Below are 17,983 nucleotides of genomic sequence, written 5' to 3' on the forward strand. Positions count from 1 at the left end.
CAGCTTGACCTGAACTCCTGAGCAGTAGTCAAACGGGGGCGATTGGTTTGTTCTTTACTGCTTGACTTTCTATTCCTGTTTCCATTACTCGAAGAACGGCGAAGATAGTACTGCGGATTTAATTGATTTGGGTTGTTCTGGTCCTTCTGTGGACTGAATTTCCTCACAGATGGCCCTTTATTTCCACAGTCCAAGATTGCCCAGTTTGGTATACCCTTAAACTGTGACGGTGCACATATCCATTGTCCACCGGCTCGGTCATGAATCTCGATCCTGAGAGGCGAACTGCATACTCGAATGTCCTAGCTGTGGACATGGATATCGGAACCAGACCTGTCTGGGGGCAAGTGTTTAAGCAGACAGCAAGTCAGGGATAGATAGTGCTGAAGGTAAAGGCGACGGAGACATGCATTGTGCAACACTCCACAGAGGGAATTATTAAAATACAAAGAGAGCGACTATACTAAATCAATATCCTTACCTTCATGTGTACCACCACTCCGTGAATACCTTCTCTCTGTCTGCACTGACTACGGACTACGAGGGATAAGGATGAATGACGAATGATCTTAGACGATAATATGGAATTCCTAGCCAAGACAAGAGTGTAGATATCTAGCAATTTGTCGTCCAAACATTAGACGGACGTTCTGGAAAATAGTGATTGTGTCCTTAAAATAGTGACATGCGGCTTTCGATGTCCATGATACAAAAGAATGTCAACAGCAAAAAGATGTTGCTCTGAATAGAATATGTGTTTCTTGAAAAATAGTGATGAAAGCTTCCAATGCCAATGATACCAAGTTCTTGCTGATTCGAACACCGTTAATCCGCCGTAAAGCCGTTAATACACGAGGCCCCTATCCAAACACCATGCGTATTGCACATATTTTTTAAAACAAAAGCGAAAGGCCTTAAACCATAAGACAGCATTGCATCAACAACGGGACTATAGTCCTGGTCTTCCACTCTACATGGAAGGTTGGTCGGGTTTGCACATGAAATCATCCCAACCATCCAGTCCAAACTGCGCATTTGGATTGGCCTCAAGCTGCGGCTGGACAGTCTCGTAGCCCATGAAGGTTGAGTTGTACATTGGGTCGGTCAGAAAATCCATGGGATTCTGCTCGAACATACTAGGGACATCGCCAAATCCGCCGCTCACAAACAACAAGCTCTCCTCGGTTTTAGGCTGCATGTACGGCTCAAATGAGAACATCGAGTTGTCGGGGAAAGGATTGATAGGGTCAAAAGGTGAGTGAGTGCTTCCAGAATGTGGTGTGAGAAACTCGCTCGATCCGGAGGCAGGACTTCCAATACCAGGCACTTGGGGCTGGTTCAAGTCGAAGTTTGCGCCAGATGGGAACCCCTGGGTATCATTCATATTATGGTAGGGAGAACCGCCAAGCGAAGTGGGGCTGTTCGAGAATAGTTGGAAGTCCTCAGTCTGGGTTGGAACAGGTGGGTCGGCGAATGAGAACGGTATTGCCTCAGGGAAGGCAATAGGAGGCTCACTAGGGGAGACAGTGGGGCCTGTCGTGGGTGTAGAAAAATCACCTGTCGGGTTGGAGGCAGCAGGAGATGGGATACCGCTGGTCTGGGGAGTGGGCTGAGCGGATCCTTGCTTGACAGGCTTATTCTTGCCGTTGTTCTTCGTCCGTTCATACACCCAGCCGTGCGTCTTCTCCATGTGCTGCTTGCAATTGCTCTCCCTCTTCGATGCGTAGGTGCAGCCAGGCTGATGGCATCTGAATAACCGGGGGTTCTTGCAGTGCTTGTCATTGTAATGACGCTCCGTCTCCTTCTCGGTCGGGAAGCCCAATTCGGAATACTTGCATCCCCTTTCAGGGCACTTGTAAGGACGCGAGTGGGTCTTCTCGTGTTTACTGCTATTTATTAGCATGTACATATTGGATGAGAGAGAGTGTAGCACTCACGTAAGATCACATGGTCGCTTCAAGACTTTGTCGCAGAACTGGCACTTCTGGTTGATATCCATCGGGGGAGCATTCTTCTTGCGGCGGGCCATGGACCGTTCAACTCCCTCATCAACCGTTTCAACACTAAAGGTACGCTTGAAGGTTGGGATGGCGTGCTCGTCGTACGGCTTTCCTGTCTGCAAGGAGATGGACTTGCCATCCTTGTGCATGACAAGCTCCGCAGGCCGTCCAGTTTCGGACATGCCGCCCTCTAGGGTGAGACGGGGCTCACTATGATTGAAATCAGCCATCATCTTCCAGAAACCAAGGACATGAGCATACATGGATTTATTGGCTTTCTCGCCGTTGGTTGCAGAGTCCTGTCGGGACCGGGTTGCGTCTCGAATCCTGGCGAAGCGGTTGATCTGGGTGATAAGGTCGAGGAAGTAGTTGTTCGAGTATGGCACATCGTTGGGCAAGGCCAAATCCCTGCCCCGAAGGTAGCCAGAAGTCTCGTGAAGGCAGTGAATCGTGAATCGGCAAAAGGAGTACCAGGCTGCAGTAGGTGCCTTCACGTCCTATAGGCGATATAAGCGATGCTCAACGATATACTATGGCGGTCAACTCACAGGAGTGGAAAAGAGAAGGGTTTTCTCAACATCACGCAGACACTTGAGCTGGTCTTTCTCGATTTGCTGATGGGCGCATCGGACAAGAGGGTGGAATAGCTGGAATTTGTCCTTCATAAGCAGGGGGAAAAGAATACGGCCCTGTATCTCAACGCGGGCAGCAGCAGACAGTTTGTGTCCAACGCTAGCTTGGCACACTTGGCCAGCTGTCACTATCAGGGAATTAGCCCATAGCGGACAAAGAATTGACTTGTCACCAAGTACGTACCGTTGCCTTTAGTAGATGACATAGTTTCGATGCTGCCAATAGAACTGCCCAGGCCACTGTCGGATGTATGGTGATTCACCCTTCGAATCTTCTTGCGGGACTCCTTGGGCTCCTGTGGAGTAGGTTCGGGTTGCTTAGTAGAATCCCCTGTAGAAGCACGGGATTTAACGTGTGTCCTCAAGATACCTCGGGGAACAGGGAGCTCGTCTTGGGGTTCCGATGAGTCGTGCTTTGAAAGAGAGTCAAGATCGAAGCGGTTGAGAATATGGGCCATACGCCGCTGGCCGGCAGCTATAGCCTCCAAGGCCTTAGGACATGTAGGAGAGCGGCGCGGTAACAGCTTTAAATCTAATATTGGATCACGATCGGACCGAGGTCGGTTGGAAGAGTGGAAAGTTTCTCCTTTAACCAAGCGCAAATTTGACGGTAGTGAATGGGGTGACGAGTCACTCGAGAGCGAGGGAGGGGGACGATTAAGTACTCGACGTCGAGGATGACGCCGGTCTGATTCGTCGACAGGCTGAGCGGAAGACATGGTTGAAGAGACGCTCACAACAATAGCCGTCGATATCTAGGGTCTAGCGGTCCATTGGTAAGTAGCCATTCTATAGTATACCACCTGTAGCAAAGTACGAAAAGGCGCAATAAAAGAAGAAAAAGAATAACAAAAAAAAAGAAAAGTAGTTGTAGTTGAGGAGCGGTTCTTACTATTCTTGGTACTGTTATGACGCCAAAGTGAGGTAGTGGGTATAGAGCGATAAACGGTCATTCGAATCGACAATTACAAAAGGGGGATAGGCGCCCCGTGGAGCGGAAGCTGTCTGACAGCGCCCTTAGCGGTTGGTGTATAGTAATGACTTTGAGAGAGGGTCAAGTTTTGAAAAAAGGCAGCAGGAGGTCGGAGGGATTGAAGCCTTGTAGATATGGGACTTTGAAGGAGACGATGGAGATAGACATTCGATGATATGTCTGGAAGATGAAAGACAACGATGGAGGCTGAGTCGTCTTGGATGTCTGCCTGATAGACGAGGGGATCTAAGCCACAATTGGAAAAGTCCTGGTGGGTCTTTCTTACTATCATTGGATACTCGTGGCCTTACCACCCCACTGGCCAGGGATCTTCGGCCGTAAGCCCATCGTTCAGCGGCTACTCCCAATACACCAGCGTACCCGTAACAACGCAATCTCCAATGACTTAAGCCTGGGTTTTTTTACTGCCGTCTCAATTATCCATTCCCATTTTTTAATTGAGAATGGATCGGAAACCGTTATCTCTCTTTCTCCGCGTCCTTAAAGTCCCACTTTTTTTTTTTTTTTTTTTTTAATGTATGCCAATAGAGGGTTTGTTGAGTTTTTCACCCTGTACCAGTAAAACATCCCACTTGGCCCCCAGATTATGTTCTTCCCTCATGGAAGAGCCGTTCCGAAAATAGCCACCAATACGGCTAGACTCCTGGACTTGAACCCTTTTCCTTTTCTGGTCCCCGCAGAACCCGACCTCGGAATCTCCCTGAACTACTAAATAGGGGCAAAGAAAAAAAAAAAAAAAAAGAAAAGAAAAGAAAAGAAAAATTTCTGAGTTTGGCTTTAAGTCTCTCTCTCTCTCTCTCTTTTCTCTTTTTATTTTCTTCTTTTCTTTTTACATACACTAGGGGTATTCTCCATGTAGTGTTACAGGATGGTAACCTCAGGATTGCGAACGCTTTGAGTCAAAATATTTAGAGTTCCACCGGCGCATCACTGCCATCATCATCATCGTCGTCCTCGTCATATGATGTTGCTACAGAACTCCTACCAGCCGGAACTTGAAGTAAGCAATTGTATTGGCTCGCTTTGGCAAGGGCCTGTTCTGAATGTGGCATGTCGCTCGTAGGGTCAAAGAACCTGCATGTACACGACATTCCTTACTAGACCTCATTCTCATCCACCTATGTTCAAGATACTCCTAACCTTACTGATATCTTTTGCATCTTGGGCCAGTGAGCATTGGCCTCGTAGCCACAACCTCCACCTCAATCTTAGTACTGTATGTACATACCGATGGGAGTACATGAGCCTCATGACGATGAGCCGCTGCACTGCTTTTCCCTAGTCATTTCTCCGACCGCTGGAAATCAAACGACAACCAATTACGTGACTCAGGCAGAGTCCAAGTGTCGGTGACTGCTGGCTTACTGTCAGGGTATTTCTCTACCTTGCCTTTTTTTTTTTTTTTTTTTTTGGCCTCTCTTTCTTCGCCTCCCCTTCTGTTTTTGTTTGCGGGATTTACTCCAACCTGGTAGGAAGTACAGTCAGAGCCCCACTTCCATTAGCCTTGTACATACTCTCCCAAGGCCAAACACTGAGAGCGATAAGAGCCCTTATCCACCAATAAATTGGTGATCTGTCCTTTTCCAGGGTGATGTCCGACAAGATGGAAGTTCGACTCGTAGGATGTAAGTACCTACCTATTCTCCGGATTAACCTCCCGGGGCATACGGAGGATGATGCACTGACAACCTCTCGCACACACGGACACACACACACACACACACACACACACACACACACACACACACACACACACACACACACACACCTACGGACTATTCCGCTATTAGTTAGATCTTACTTTTCGTCATTCTACACTCTTTCATTGCTGCCTGAGGTATATTATCCTGACCGTTTACGGTCTGTACCATAGATATGGATGAGTGCAGAAATATGGGTGCCTTGATACCCCCGTGTCTTGCGTAAGTCGGTGATCACGACTGGTCTCGGCGAATCCCACCTTAGGTAGCAAGATTCTCAGAGAAGCAAATTTCCTGAAATGCTTAGTTCTCTGGTAGCATCTAGCCTAACAAGCACGTCCATAACAATTCTCAAGTCATTGCGGGGTGAAGGTATGACGCAGCTGTCATTCATCTAGGTAAATTAGGCCCTGGATAGAACTTCGGAATTTGATAGCCTAAAATGCACTGCAAGATTCTCAAGCGAACTACTTCTGACCTGACAACAAACGACTGCTTCCAAAGCATGGGTCTGACTTTGTCGATCTGTATTCATTCATCGATGCTTCACTTAAGGCACCCTAAGCTTCGTGTGCAGAAAGAAAGCTGTGTTTAACTGCCCCCATGCGGAATCCGTCTGTGTTGATAAGAAGCTCTGCGACGAAGCTTTCAGTGGGAACGCCTTAGCGACCCTGGGACCACTACGTACGGTCTCAGTTGAACACATGGTGAGGTCTCATTCATGCGCCGTTCGGTCCTTACATGGCGCATTCGTTTTGTTCAAGAGCAGCGTGTTCGAGCAGGTGTGTCTTAGGACACATCAGCTGTGCCGCTCACTTCCATCCGGGGTCTGGTTCCTCTAACACCGTCTTCACGTCTAACCCTGCTTTCATGACGCATACACGGTCAGTGGGCATTTGGAACCATGACTGGGTACCTATCACGGAGAATCTAGGCCTATTCAACCACACATGAAAGATACGCTCGTCGTATAGATTCCGAGTTGTCTTCAACTGCTGACACAGTGGTTTACATTTTAGATAAGGTGCGACTGCGCTCGTAAGTCGTCGAATCAACCTATGGGTATCTGGTAGTAATTGGAACTGTCGATTGAAAGCTTTCCATCATACGTCTCTTCTGTGGTGTCCCAGGGCTCACAGTAGAAAAGAGCCCTAGATCACTATCTATCACGACAGATACGAATGCTCCAATCGGACTCTGAGTCAGTCATTTCCCATGGTCCAGCGCTGACTCATAGCCATACTCAATCGATCCTGGAATACCACTCTCGGATTTCTTGAGTTCCAATGCATCCTCTGTTCAGACTCAATAGTTCGGACGATATATACATTGATGATACTCTGAATTCATTGTCAAAATAATGAAAAGCGCTTCTGGCTATCTAAAATCCGCTTCTTGATAAGCTGAAACACCTTTACCCTAGGGCGCCATGTCGCTGAGATACCACTCAGGAGGGAGAAATTCATGCATAGACACCCCGCATGCTTTCTAGAGATCAAGGCACAGCTATATATAGTTGAGTAATGGTAGAGTTAGTTTCGTGGGCAATTTGTCTCCGCGTTGAAGCTTGATGGCCTATAGATCGCTACAGAATCACATGGGTTGCTTATTAACAAATCGGGGGCCCATTTCTTTTACGCGGTGCTGTGAGTAACATCTGTTGAGCCCTACATAGAAAGACGACTATACAGTATGAGCTGTGCTACCCGACGGACTGATTGCAGTCCCTCTTAGCCTACGACGTATCCTCAAATTCATTGAGAGCGGGGATATGAGCAGTCCTTACACACTCTGTATCTGGTGTAGTGCAGTCCAGCTGAGTATGGATAGTACTACCCAATAGAGACTAGTGATCAAATCTCGTGAAGCAAGTGGTATTGGACCTCGGCTTCGGAAATGGGCAGAAAGTGCGGGCGGTGCCGAGAGTCCGGCAACCGGTTCCCCCGGACTTTCTCCAAGATCACTTGCCTGGAGGTGATCGGTGAATTATACCACTCCCTAGGACGTTTGTTAATGCGATTCTTGCCCAGGATAATTGGCTGATGGATATGACTGGTTGATTTGACTTGTTTTCTCCCAGTCAATCTTCTCTTGCTTCAAACTCGACATCTACCTGCCGGCCGACGGTAATTGACTGGACACTCTACACTCCCCCAACATGGATCTCGAGCGCCGTGACTTGAATCCTGACCAGACGAGACGACGGAGGCGAAACGTCGGTCGGAGGTGTCTGCGCAATAGAGCTCCTATCTCCGCGAGGTTTACCTTAGACCACCAGCTACGTGGAAATGTCGGTGTCCTGTCCGATGATCTGGCAAGCGACTTCTTTCAATTGTCCTCCACCGGTAAGCAAGATTGAACTATCTAAGTAACTTGTCTGACTTTTCCCCTCTGCGCTCGGTTGTAGACGAAGGGCAGGAAGGTAGCGAAGTCCGCCATGTCGCTATCTCACCATACGTTCCGGGTTATAGCTCCGTCGAGGATCTTGCTTGGACTATCATTCCCGTTCGGCCACAGTCTAAAAGCCACCCTCACGGATCTCCGCTTCCTCATTCGACCATTGCTTTCCCCGATTCTGCAGATTCATTGCAGCCATTCATGCAGGCCCTGAGCAAGCTCGATCCCACACGGCATTCACTCCAATCCCAGCGATCTGTCGAGATAAGGGTTCTGGATGTTGTTCCTTTGCGCCTAGATACGATTTATGTCACAGTGGAGCGAAACCTGCTTCGGAACCATGATGATATTCAGAATAAGTTTGCTGGTGGGTTCACTAACAGCTTACATGGACCCAATGGACTTTGGGCGAAGGCGGGGAAGGGATTGGACACCAAAAGGTATTCTAAAAAGGCTGCGGCCGAGGCTGAAGAAAGGCTTACTGCAGCGGTACGCGAGGCCCTGGGAGCACAGCAGGTGGTGCATACTGGCGATGTGCTACCGCTTCCCTTACCACCACACCCCATAACATATGCGCCACCACCCCCGGCGCAAATCTCGTTCTGCGAACCCGTTTCCCAAGGCCTGCTGATGCCGACGACCAAAATTGTCCTGGTTCAAGCGCGGCCACATGGCCCTCGGACCCAGCGAAGTTTGAGGTCAGGCTCAGGCTTACTCAAGCAGGTAGCCGAAGATGAGGCTGATGATACCTCCAATGAGCAATTTTACTCGGCTGCCGAAGAGAAGGCCGCAGAGAGCAACACGGAGGTGGAAAGTACCTCTACCGCCGATGAATCGGAGACGGAAGGTTCTGGAGGGAACATGAGTGACACATCGGATGATTCGTTGGATGACATGATCTCCCTTTCTGCCCCTGAACTGCCTCAATCCGGCGTCATGTCCGCGATGACTGCTGCAACCCCACGTGCAGGAGGCCGACGGGCCGACGGCATTCATACTCCAGGTTCCGTAGCCTCAAACTTTACTTCGTCAACCATGCGTCCCGGACGAGTTGGCGGTGGCAAGGTCTTTAAGGCAGAGGGTCTACTGCGTGGCATACCCAATGAACTCTTACATCCTAGGCCGCGGGAAGAAGATGACTCTGAGTCGTTTATATTTGTAGATATCAATACACTTGCGAAGATAGGCTGCTTTTCTGGGGATTGGGTGAGGATCGAGGCCACAGAAGAGCCGCAATCCAATATATTCGCCTCCATAAAATTGGGAAGCTTCAATGAACAGAATGAAGATGCTGGTGATTGGCGCGCGGTCAAAATCTATGGTCTGCCCGGCCTGCCATCCGCCAAACCCCGGTATTCAATCAATCAGTCAGGGGAGAGACGCTCAAGCATCTCCCAACGCCCTCCGCTGCGTTTGACACCATCGGTCTTTGTTCCTCCTCTACTCCTGAACAACTTGGAAAACCCAAAATATCTTCGCATATCGCCGATGAATTTCATTGGAGGAAATGGGAGTTCAAAACCAGGGCTTCTGAACCAGATGAAGGCAAGCTCGGCAAGAAACCCACCTTTGGCAAAGGAAGTGACTCTGCTCAAAGTATCTACCCCACTCTCCATGGATCGCGCTCTTCAACCGGCCTTGTTTGCCGGGCTCAAACAATATTTTGAGTCCAAACGGCGCCTTCTCAAAAGTGGAGATCTCGTGGGAATCAGCGTTGATGAAGGTCTTGGTAGAGCTGTATTCTCAGGACCTGCTGCGAGCGACGGGGCAGCTCCGGATGATGATCTTACGACCCGGTTAGGCCAGGTGGTGGATTCTGACCGTGCCGGATCGAGAAAGGTTGGTGTCGCTTGGTTTCGCGTTGGACAAGTGCTTCCTAGCTTGTCGGATGAGCCAGATGAAGCGAGAGAAGACCAGTGGGGAGGTGTTGCTATCATTGATTCGGCTACTACTAGAATGGTACAGGCTGGAAGCGATGTGAGCAGAGTCCCGGGTACTCTGAACAATGGCTGGGAGTACTGGCTTGGGGTGAAGGCCGTGCCGAAGACTGCTGGCGACGTCCAAACCCCTCATGGTCTGGTAACTGAATCGCCGCAGTCGTATGTACCGCCTCTCCAAGAGCGCATCCGAGACTTGATGTCGGTAGCTACAAGTCCCCGCGCCATCCAGCTCGGCATGAAACCTGTCGTCATACTGCTGAGATCCCAGCAAAGACACATAGGAAAGGCTACGCTTGCAGCACGAGCATGCGCAGATATTGGTCTTCACACCTTCTCGATCGACTCCTACGATATATTAACCGAAGGCGGAGCGAACGGTGGTGACGTGAAAACTGAAGCATACCTGAAGGCTAGAGCGGATCGTGCATTCCATTGTGGAGCCAACTGCACAGCCCTTCTGATAAAGCATATTGACGTCTTAACGGCGGACAGGATCGTTTCTGCAATGAATGAGATCGTGGCTGATGCAAGGGTCATAGTGGCCACGACAACAGATGTCGAACAAATCCCGGAGGGCATTCGCAGCTTGTTTACTCATGAATTTGAGATGATGGCACCAGAGGAAAAAGAACGTGAAGGCATCCTTCATAATGCTGTCTCTGAACGAGGCATCAAGATCTCCCCTGATGTAGATCTAGGCTCGGTGGCGCTCAAAACTGCTGCTTTAGTTGCGGGAGATCTGGTTGACGTTGTTGAACGTGCTTCTTCCGTGAGGGCTGCACGTCTGGAGAAATTAGCCGAAACCGCAAGCGAAAACTCGGAGTCAAAAGTTAACACCAGGGACGTTCTTGTTTCCGGGGGTGATGCAGCCCGAGGTGTTACCAAGGCCGACTTTGACGCAGCTGTTGATGCCGCAAGGAAGAATTTTGCTGATTCAATTGGCGCGCCAAAGATTCCGAACGTTAGCTGGGATGATGTGGGTGGTTTGACAAACGTCAAGGATGCTCTCATCGAAACCATCCAACTTCCCCTAGAGCGACCTGAGCTGTTCGCCAAAGGCATGAAGAAACGCAGCGGTATCTTATTCTACGGACCGCCAGGTACGGGAAAGACTCTACTCGCCAAGGCGATTGCCACGGAGTTCTCTTTGAACTTCTTCTCCGTCAAGGGGCCTGAGTTACTTAATATGTACATCGGTGAATCCGAAGCGAACGTTAGGCGCGTCTTTCAACGCGCTCGGGATGCTCGCCCGTGTGTTGTGTTCTTTGATGAACTGGACTCAGTTGCTCCGAAGCGTGGAAACCAAGGAGATAGCGGTGGTGTAATGGACCGTATCGTCAGTCAGCTGCTTGCCGAACTAGATGGTATGAATGGTGGCGAGGAAAACAGCGGCGGTGTCTTCGTGATTGGCGCTACAAACCGTCCGGATTTGTTAGACACGGCACTCCTACGTCCCGGTCGTTTCGACAAGATGCTCTACCTTGGAGTGTCCGACACACACGAGAAACAAGCCACGATTCTAGAAGCGCTTACAAGAAAGTTTGCTCTTGCACCTGAGATATCACTGCGCAGAGTTGCGGAGCAGCTGCCTCTTACGTACACAGGTGCTGACTTGTATGCCCTGTGTTCCGATGCTATGCTCAAGGCTATCACTCGCAAGGCAACAGCGGTGGATGAGAAGATCAAACAGCTGCCAGGAGAACCCGTCACCACTGCTTACTTCTTTGACCACCTTGCCACACCGGAAGATGTAACGGTTACGGTTGCAGAGGAGGACTTCATTCAGGCACAGAACGAACTTGTCCCCAGTGTCAGGTATGTAGTATTGATATGTTTTGCTATGGTTTTCTCGAAACAGATGAATACTAACGGTATGCAGTGCCAAAGAGTTGGAGCATTTCGAACGTATCCGACAGACATTCGAGTCTGTTGATAAGAAACAAGATTCAGGCAGCAATTCTGCGGCGCAGCCACCTCGAACTATCGCAGATGCTCTTGAAGCACTCGAACTAGGAGACCAACTGAATGGTAGTATAGGTGGACCTGTCACGAATGGCGATTACCTTCCTGCAGGCAGCGGCAAAGGTAAAGGGAAACATGGACAGCAAACCATGCGGAGCGTGAGTAATCACTCGACTAGCAGTAAAGGGAAAGGCAAGAGCCCCGCTGGCGCCGGAGCGAAATTGAAGAATAAGAGCGTCGCTGCTCCTAGCAACGATTCTGATTCTTCTCTTGATGGTCCGACATCGGGCTCAAGGGCCGACAAGAGTATTTCCCACTACGATGATGTTGGTGAGGAAGATGGCGCTACCAATGGCGATGAGGACTACATCGTTCGGACCGACCATCTTGTTCATGCCGACGGTGATAGTTCGAAGTGAACAGGCTTTGATGCTCAGGCGCATTTGGCCTTATTGGAAATATGATCGGGGTTGGTACTAGTTGTGTATAGGTATGAATCAAGGCCTTGGGAATGTGTATATAATGTTACATTTGAGCGGCATGAAGAAGACAACTGGCTATGATGCCCGGAAAGATTCTTTGCATATCCCGTGACAATCGTGGCCTGAGGCACGGTCGGGGAATTATGTATTCAATTATCAGACGCACATATTGATGAACTCCACACAGCCTTATCAACGGTTGAATTAAATGACTCAACTCTTTCGATAACATCAATATCTCTCTTTTTGTTGAAGATAATCTATCTTTCCATTATATTTCGATATTACAATAGACAAGCTCCCACACCAGACCAAGAATAGCCAACGGAAGGCTGCGGTTCCTCTGGACCGAAGCTTGGGTTCCATATCCTAATACCTTAATCGCTGCTGATCCACCAATTGACTTGTTCTCACTGGCCTTCGGCGCCTGGTGCTCGGCGATGATGGCGAATCATGGCGCTGCGCGATAAAATATACCTCTGATCTGCTCCATCCATAGACTTCTATACGCTTTTCTTATCGGAGCTACTCCGGAGTATGGCGTTATCAAGGGTAAAGATTGACCCCAATGCACATTAGGTAACCGCGGTCCTGTCGCCACTATCCCCCGCAATCCGCGGTGGACCCGTTTTTCCCAGAACGCTTGATGGCCGAGTTTGGGGGGAGTGTTGGGTTATATCCCCGAGAATGACAGACCCCGGTGGAGGAAACAGGGAAAAGGGATCAGTGTGCCTCATGGTGGAGGGTTGTGTCTGTGGTGTGTTGTTCTATTCTCTTTTCCACCTTCTCTTTCCCTTCCTTTCCAATACCTCGTCCAATTGAGTCGACCTCCTTTGATAGTATTTTCTCCCATTCTGGCTCTTTTTTAGTTAGGTCTTTGGTCAATTGTCTTATTTTTTTTAACAACGTGCACAACTATCTTGCAATGGCCGATACGTCTGTCATGAAAGACATACGGGGGGACGATGACGCTCAGTTGGCGGCCATGGGCCATAAGGCCGAGTTGAAGCGGAATTTCTCACTTTTGTATGTTCCAGTATCTCTAAGCATCTTATTTGATCGAATCGAGACTGACTCTCTCGCGTACCTAACTCAGGTCTATGTTAGGACTGGCTTTTGCTATTCTAAATGTATGTGACACAACGCAGAGGCCCCTCCGCCATTGGACGCCTCATGATCAATGCTGCAGGGGCACGTTGGGAAAAGGCATACCAAGCCACGAGACCTTGGAAAGTAATTAACTTTAATTCTGGTTGCAGTCTTGGACCGCTCTATCGGCAAGCTTATCTCTTAGCCTACCGTCTGGAGGCTGTGTAAGCGTAGTCTGGGGTAAGATGATCCTCCTTTATGCTCTCTTGCTTCTTTTCTATATCTTAGTTCCATTAAAATGCTATATATAGCTCCCCACTGACTTAGTTTTCTACAGGCTTGATCACGGCAGGTGTATGTAACCTTTGTATAGCAACTTCGCTTGCGGAGTTCTTGTCCGCTTATCCCACGTGAGTACAGCTCGGTCATACATCTCGTCCCTTGTCTTGTCTGACTGTGAATACAGGGCTGGTGGACAATACCATTGGGTTGCAGGTAAGCTGCTGCTAGGCATCTTCGTGGGAATTCTTCTTGAGTCGTGACTAACAACATGGCCTAACAGTTAGTAAGTATTCAACGTCGTTATACTCAGCCCCATGCAATATGCTGAGCGTCATAAGTTTCTTGGGAACGATGGATGCCCATACTTTCATGGATCACTGGCTGGGCCAACGTTTCTGGCTGGGTAGGTTGACACGACTTATGTTGGGAATAATCCGGGCTAATCGTTCTAGCTTGCATTGACCGCTACCGGTGGGCTGCTGGGCAGCGAGTTGATTCTGGGCATAATCTCATTAATGCATCCGGTTACAACCCCATACTTCATTAGGTTGACCTCTCCCGCTGACTATTCCCGTTAGACCTTTGAAGCACAGCGTTGGCATCAATTTTTGATTTATACTGGCTATAATATTGCTGCATTCATCATCAACGCCATCATGAACAATGGTCTTCCGTACTTCACTAAAGGTGCCTGTAAGTTAAACCTGTGTCCCTATGCCTTTTTGAAGCGGATAAAAGTGCTGAATCTACTCAAGTTATTTGGTCCTTATCCGGATTTGCCATCGTCTCGATAACGCTTCTTGCATGCTCGTCACCCAACTACAACTCGGGCGAGTAAGGCTCACATTCATATTCCGGTTCCGTATTTAGTGTACTGACCAAATTAGGTTTGTGTTTGGAAAATTTATCAATGAAACAGGATGTATGTTGATTTTCCCCTATCACCCCTACCCCTCCTCTCTCTGTTTGGTCTTTGGGTCGAGACTAATTGACTGTAGGGCCGGATGGCGTTGCTTGGCTACTTGGAGTACGTTGTGTGCAGTGGATTCGCTGACGAATTGCATTTCTAACTCGTATGTAGCTTCTCCAAGGTGGACTTGGTCTTACGGGCTTTGTAAGTTATCGTCATTCGCTCAGATTTATATCCAGTCACTAATCAATGTATAGGATGGGGTTGCCCATATGATCGAAGGTATGCAATATATATAACGCGCGTAAAGCTGCGTTACTGATTTGACTTTGTTACAGAAATCCCCAATCCATCTGTCGTGGGCCCTAAGATTATGATAGGGTGCGTGTGTATCGGTACGGTGACGGGTTCAATCTTTTTGATTGTGCTCCTCTTTGTTGCCGGTGACATCTACAAAGTCATCGACTCTGCTGCAGGATGTCTTCTGCAGATCTTCAAGGATGCAACGGGAAACAATGCCGGCTCAATCTGTCTTCTGATGTACGTTGTCCCTCTTCTGGCTATCAGCGCCAAGTACATAACTAATTGATAACCCATAGGTTCCCCCTTGTTTGCATTCTTTTCGCAGCCACCAGTATCATGACCACCAGTAGCCGTATGATCTACGCTTTTGCAAGGTGAATACAATTGTCTCTGAGTAATACCTTTTGTGAAGCAAAACTGATGACTATGGGCAGAGATGGCGGCCTTCCTGCTTCCCCCTTCTTTTCTAGGGTTCATCCGAAGCTCAATGTTCCACTGAACGCCTTATATCTGACTTTTGCTACTATCACTGTCTTCGGGCTTATTTTCCTCGGGTCTTCGAGGTTAGTTTTCCCATCATAAACGCACCATAGCACCACATGTTTACTAACCCGGGCAGTGCGTTCAACGCTATTATCTCATCATCAGTAGTGATGCTTGACATCGCATACGGTATTCCGATTGCAGTAAACTGCCTACGTGGTCGCACAATGCTGCCTGAACGCTCATTTGTTCTCCCCAATACTTTAGGCTGGATCGCCAACATAGTACGCCCGGCCAGAATAATCAAGGTAGGGACGTTAGCTAACACTGCTTATAGATTGCTCTTGCCTACATCAGCCTCACGACTGTGCTATTCCTCTTCCCTCCAGTGCTACCTGCGACCGGTAGCAGTATGAGTGAGTGTCACCGATTGTGTCTGAATTAATTGTCGAAGGGACTGCTGACAGAATACGTGTTACTAGACTACTGTGTCGCTGCTTTTGGTATTATTCTTGTCATCTCGACATTCCAATGGGTTGTTGATGGCCGCAAGAACTTCACTGGCCCACGGGCTGATGTGGATATCCTTGCAGGCGTAATCGAAGAAGTGCCCACGCATACTGGGACCGCTGAAACCCATGGCAAAAGCGATGGGAAATGAAGTTACAATGATTAAGAAGCCTGGATATACTAGTACTTAGCTTATTATGACCCTACACGAAGGAACATAGAACTTTAAGAAATGTATACTTGCGTATAAATATGTTTTACATGAACGGGTGACGTCACACACGGTCACCTAAGGCCCTCAGGCCACCCAGGCCTCATCCAATTCGCCCCAACAACTTTCTTTCCCCACATTTTGCTGGGATCGCCAGAACGACAGCATCCAACGCGGTTCATATTAGTATAATATATTGTAATACCGCTTGAACAATCTAAAAAGGACGCAGGCACCGTTAAAAGCTGAACCTAACTTGAGGAGCTCCACACAGGAGCCATACTACTCACTCAACCGTTATAGCCATGTTATCTATCTCGTTGCCTTCCTTAAAGAGCTTCTTGCCATGGCGCGATCGAACATTTATTGATATCCCGCCAGTCAGGATTCATGAGATCGATACAGCACAAGAGAAACCGGCTCGGGCTTTGAAACATTTGTTGAAGCTGAACCATGCCAACTACTCCGTACTGTACAACGAGCGGAAGTTCCATAACCATGCGCCTCATGTAAGCCATACTCTATCATATCTTTCATACTGAAAGCAGAGTTGACTTTATGTAGATACTGGGCTCTTCTTTCCTCCAAGGAGCAGATGCGGATGACCTAAATCGTGTCTACGAGGCCGAGTCTAAGCTTTTGGACCCCTGGGTTGATTCTCCAGGTGAAATCAGTACTTATGACTGGAGAGACTACTTGGGCCATCGAGAGTATGTATCCTTACTGCATCCCTAGGCTTACGTATGAGCTAGCCTTTAATAGACAGACGTATTTAACACCGTTCTAGATACCAAAGAGCGTTTGTGGACTTTTTCGAGGACGAGCTTGTCCGTCACGGATATGATTGGAAGCAAGTCCTCGCAGATTATCTATTTTCTGGGAAGGAGCCGTTGTTCAATTCCCTTGTTGATGACCGTAAGATGATCTCAGTTAGATTAATGACAGTCCAATAAAGCTGACATGGCTTAGTTGGTCACCCTTTAATCCACCTCGCCTATGCATTCGAGATGTCTAGCCGTGAAGTCGCCATGGAAGCCCTTGCCCTTGCAGCTACATGCTATGGGAAAATGCATAAGTATATAGACGATCCTTCTTATTCACAGGCAGAGTCTCTATACTCCTCCACCTCCCTACTTGGCGTTCTAAAGAAGGTACGAGCCGACAAACAGTTCAACGGCCTCTTCGGGACCCCAGGGGATAACAACATGGACACGATTCTACGTCACCATGAAGCCGCCCTCCTCAATCACTGGAATGCGTGGAAGATTGAAGATCCTGTGAAACAATTCCGCGAAAGCCAGGAGCTCGCCGTGGCGCTTTTAACCGCCACTCAATCTCAAACATCGGACAAGTATGACTTTTTCCTCGTCCACACGTTGACAACCAGCCATGCTGTCCGTATTCTCCTACCGCTTACCCCAACACGCTTTCAACATGCACTTGTTAGACAGTGGTGGCTTCTGACTCTGGTCGTATACATTGCGCAACTAAGACCGGAAATAAAACTCGAACAGATTAAGGACTACGACTTGAAGGGAAGAGACTGGAAATGGACGGCGCAAAAGGCCGTCAAGGGCGAATATTCGACAGATGCGCATTACGTCAAGGCAATCCGTGCGTGTAAGGAAGCTGCTGCGACATGGGGAGACCCGGAACAGTACTATCTAAAAGCGGCTGTCAAGTTCGGTGAGGAGTTCAATGGTTGGGGAGGATTCGTTTGATGAATGGCAAATTTGCTCTTGTCGTTTTCGCTCAAATTGACTTTAATGTCCTAGTGACTGGCGACATAATGTACGATAAGCATAGTTTTTGGACATTGGAAACGTCCGGTTATGTTTCCTTTCTGATCAATTTGTGACAGATAACATCTGGAAAAGCAGTGAGTTCGAGTTAGAACCATCACTAACCCCAGATTGAGAATCAGATATGAATCCCTATTCTACTCATTAAATAATATTGATCACAAGCTTCATTTAAATCCCTACATTCCATGGCGTTGACTTTTTTGTCAAGTACTCAGTAGATCTTACAGTTATGCCTGAGGCATTAATATCATGGACAATAACACGTGATGCGCGTTTAGAGCTT

General features: G+C 48.4%; 5 protein-coding genes across 5 annotated transcripts; 4 read left to right on the plus strand and 1 right to left on the minus strand.

Moving 5' to 3' along the window:
* Positions 1 to 564: 564 nt before the first annotated feature.
* Positions 565 to 3,926, minus strand: ace1 (putative C2H2 transcription factor (Ace1)). The gene is made up of 7 exons (XM_032068307.1): positions 3,892 to 3,926; positions 3,525 to 3,834; positions 2,817 to 3,394; positions 2,549 to 2,760; positions 2,262 to 2,497; positions 1,938 to 2,210; positions 565 to 1,886 (listed from the first exon to the last, which is right to left on the minus strand). Exons 3-7 carry the CDS (start codon positions 3,349 to 3,351, stop codon positions 971 to 973), a joined length of 2,172 nt encoding a protein of 723 aa, XP_031923570.1. The 5' UTR covers positions 3,352 to 3,394; positions 3,525 to 3,834; positions 3,892 to 3,926; the 3' UTR covers positions 565 to 970.
* A 1,775-nt stretch (positions 3,927 to 5,701) lies between these two features.
* On the plus strand, positions 5,702 to 6,675 carry BDV27DRAFT_134456 (uncharacterized protein). The gene is made up of 3 exons (XM_032068308.1): positions 5,702 to 5,724; positions 5,781 to 6,283; positions 6,339 to 6,675. The coding sequence occupies exon 2, from the start codon at positions 6,068 to 6,070 to the stop codon at positions 6,278 to 6,280; it is 213 nt and encodes a 70-aa protein (XP_031923571.1). The 5' UTR covers positions 5,702 to 5,724; positions 5,781 to 6,067; the 3' UTR covers positions 6,281 to 6,283; positions 6,339 to 6,675.
* Positions 6,676 to 7,294: 619 nt separating this feature from the next.
* On the plus strand, positions 7,295 to 12,325 carry pex6 (AAA family ATPase peroxin 6). The gene is made up of 3 exons (XM_032068309.1): positions 7,295 to 7,671; positions 7,734 to 11,478; positions 11,543 to 12,325. Exons 1-3 carry the CDS (start codon positions 7,485 to 7,487, stop codon positions 12,042 to 12,044), a joined length of 4,434 nt encoding a protein of 1,477 aa, XP_031923572.1. The 5' UTR covers positions 7,295 to 7,484; the 3' UTR covers positions 12,045 to 12,325.
* Positions 12,326 to 12,630: 305 nt separating this feature from the next.
* On the plus strand, positions 12,631 to 15,835 carry BDV27DRAFT_167798 (GABA permease GabA; the record flags this gene model as incomplete). Its single annotated transcript, XM_032074588.1, has 18 exons — positions 12,631 to 13,133; positions 13,204 to 13,237; positions 13,367 to 13,420; positions 13,508 to 13,550; positions 13,663 to 13,691; positions 13,931 to 14,002; positions 14,057 to 14,171; positions 14,234 to 14,312; positions 14,366 to 14,400; positions 14,477 to 14,505; positions 14,560 to 14,592; positions 14,646 to 14,670; positions 14,727 to 14,928; positions 14,988 to 15,065; positions 15,126 to 15,254; positions 15,311 to 15,458; positions 15,512 to 15,590; positions 15,657 to 15,835. The coding sequence occupies exons 1-18, from the start codon at positions 13,033 to 13,035 to the stop codon at positions 15,833 to 15,835; spliced, it is 1,464 nt and encodes a 487-aa protein (XP_031923573.1). The 5' UTR covers positions 12,631 to 13,032.
* A 27-nt stretch (positions 15,836 to 15,862) lies between these two features.
* BDV27DRAFT_40860 (questin oxidase family protein) lies at positions 15,863 to 17,873 on the plus strand. Its single transcript, XM_032076560.1, has 4 exons — positions 15,863 to 16,404; positions 16,460 to 16,605; positions 16,683 to 16,810; positions 16,865 to 17,873. Exons 1-4 carry the CDS (start codon positions 16,201 to 16,203, stop codon positions 17,614 to 17,616), a joined length of 1,230 nt encoding a protein of 409 aa, XP_031923574.1. The 5' UTR covers positions 15,863 to 16,200; the 3' UTR covers positions 17,617 to 17,873.
* Positions 17,874 to 17,983: the final 110 nt, after the last annotated feature.

This window comes from Aspergillus caelatus, assembly GCF_009193585.1.
Source record: "Aspergillus caelatus strain CBS 763.97 unplaced genomic scaffold BDV27scaffold_210, whole genome shotgun sequence".
NCBI lineage: Eukaryota > Fungi > Ascomycota > Eurotiomycetes > Eurotiales > Aspergillaceae > Aspergillus > Aspergillus caelatus.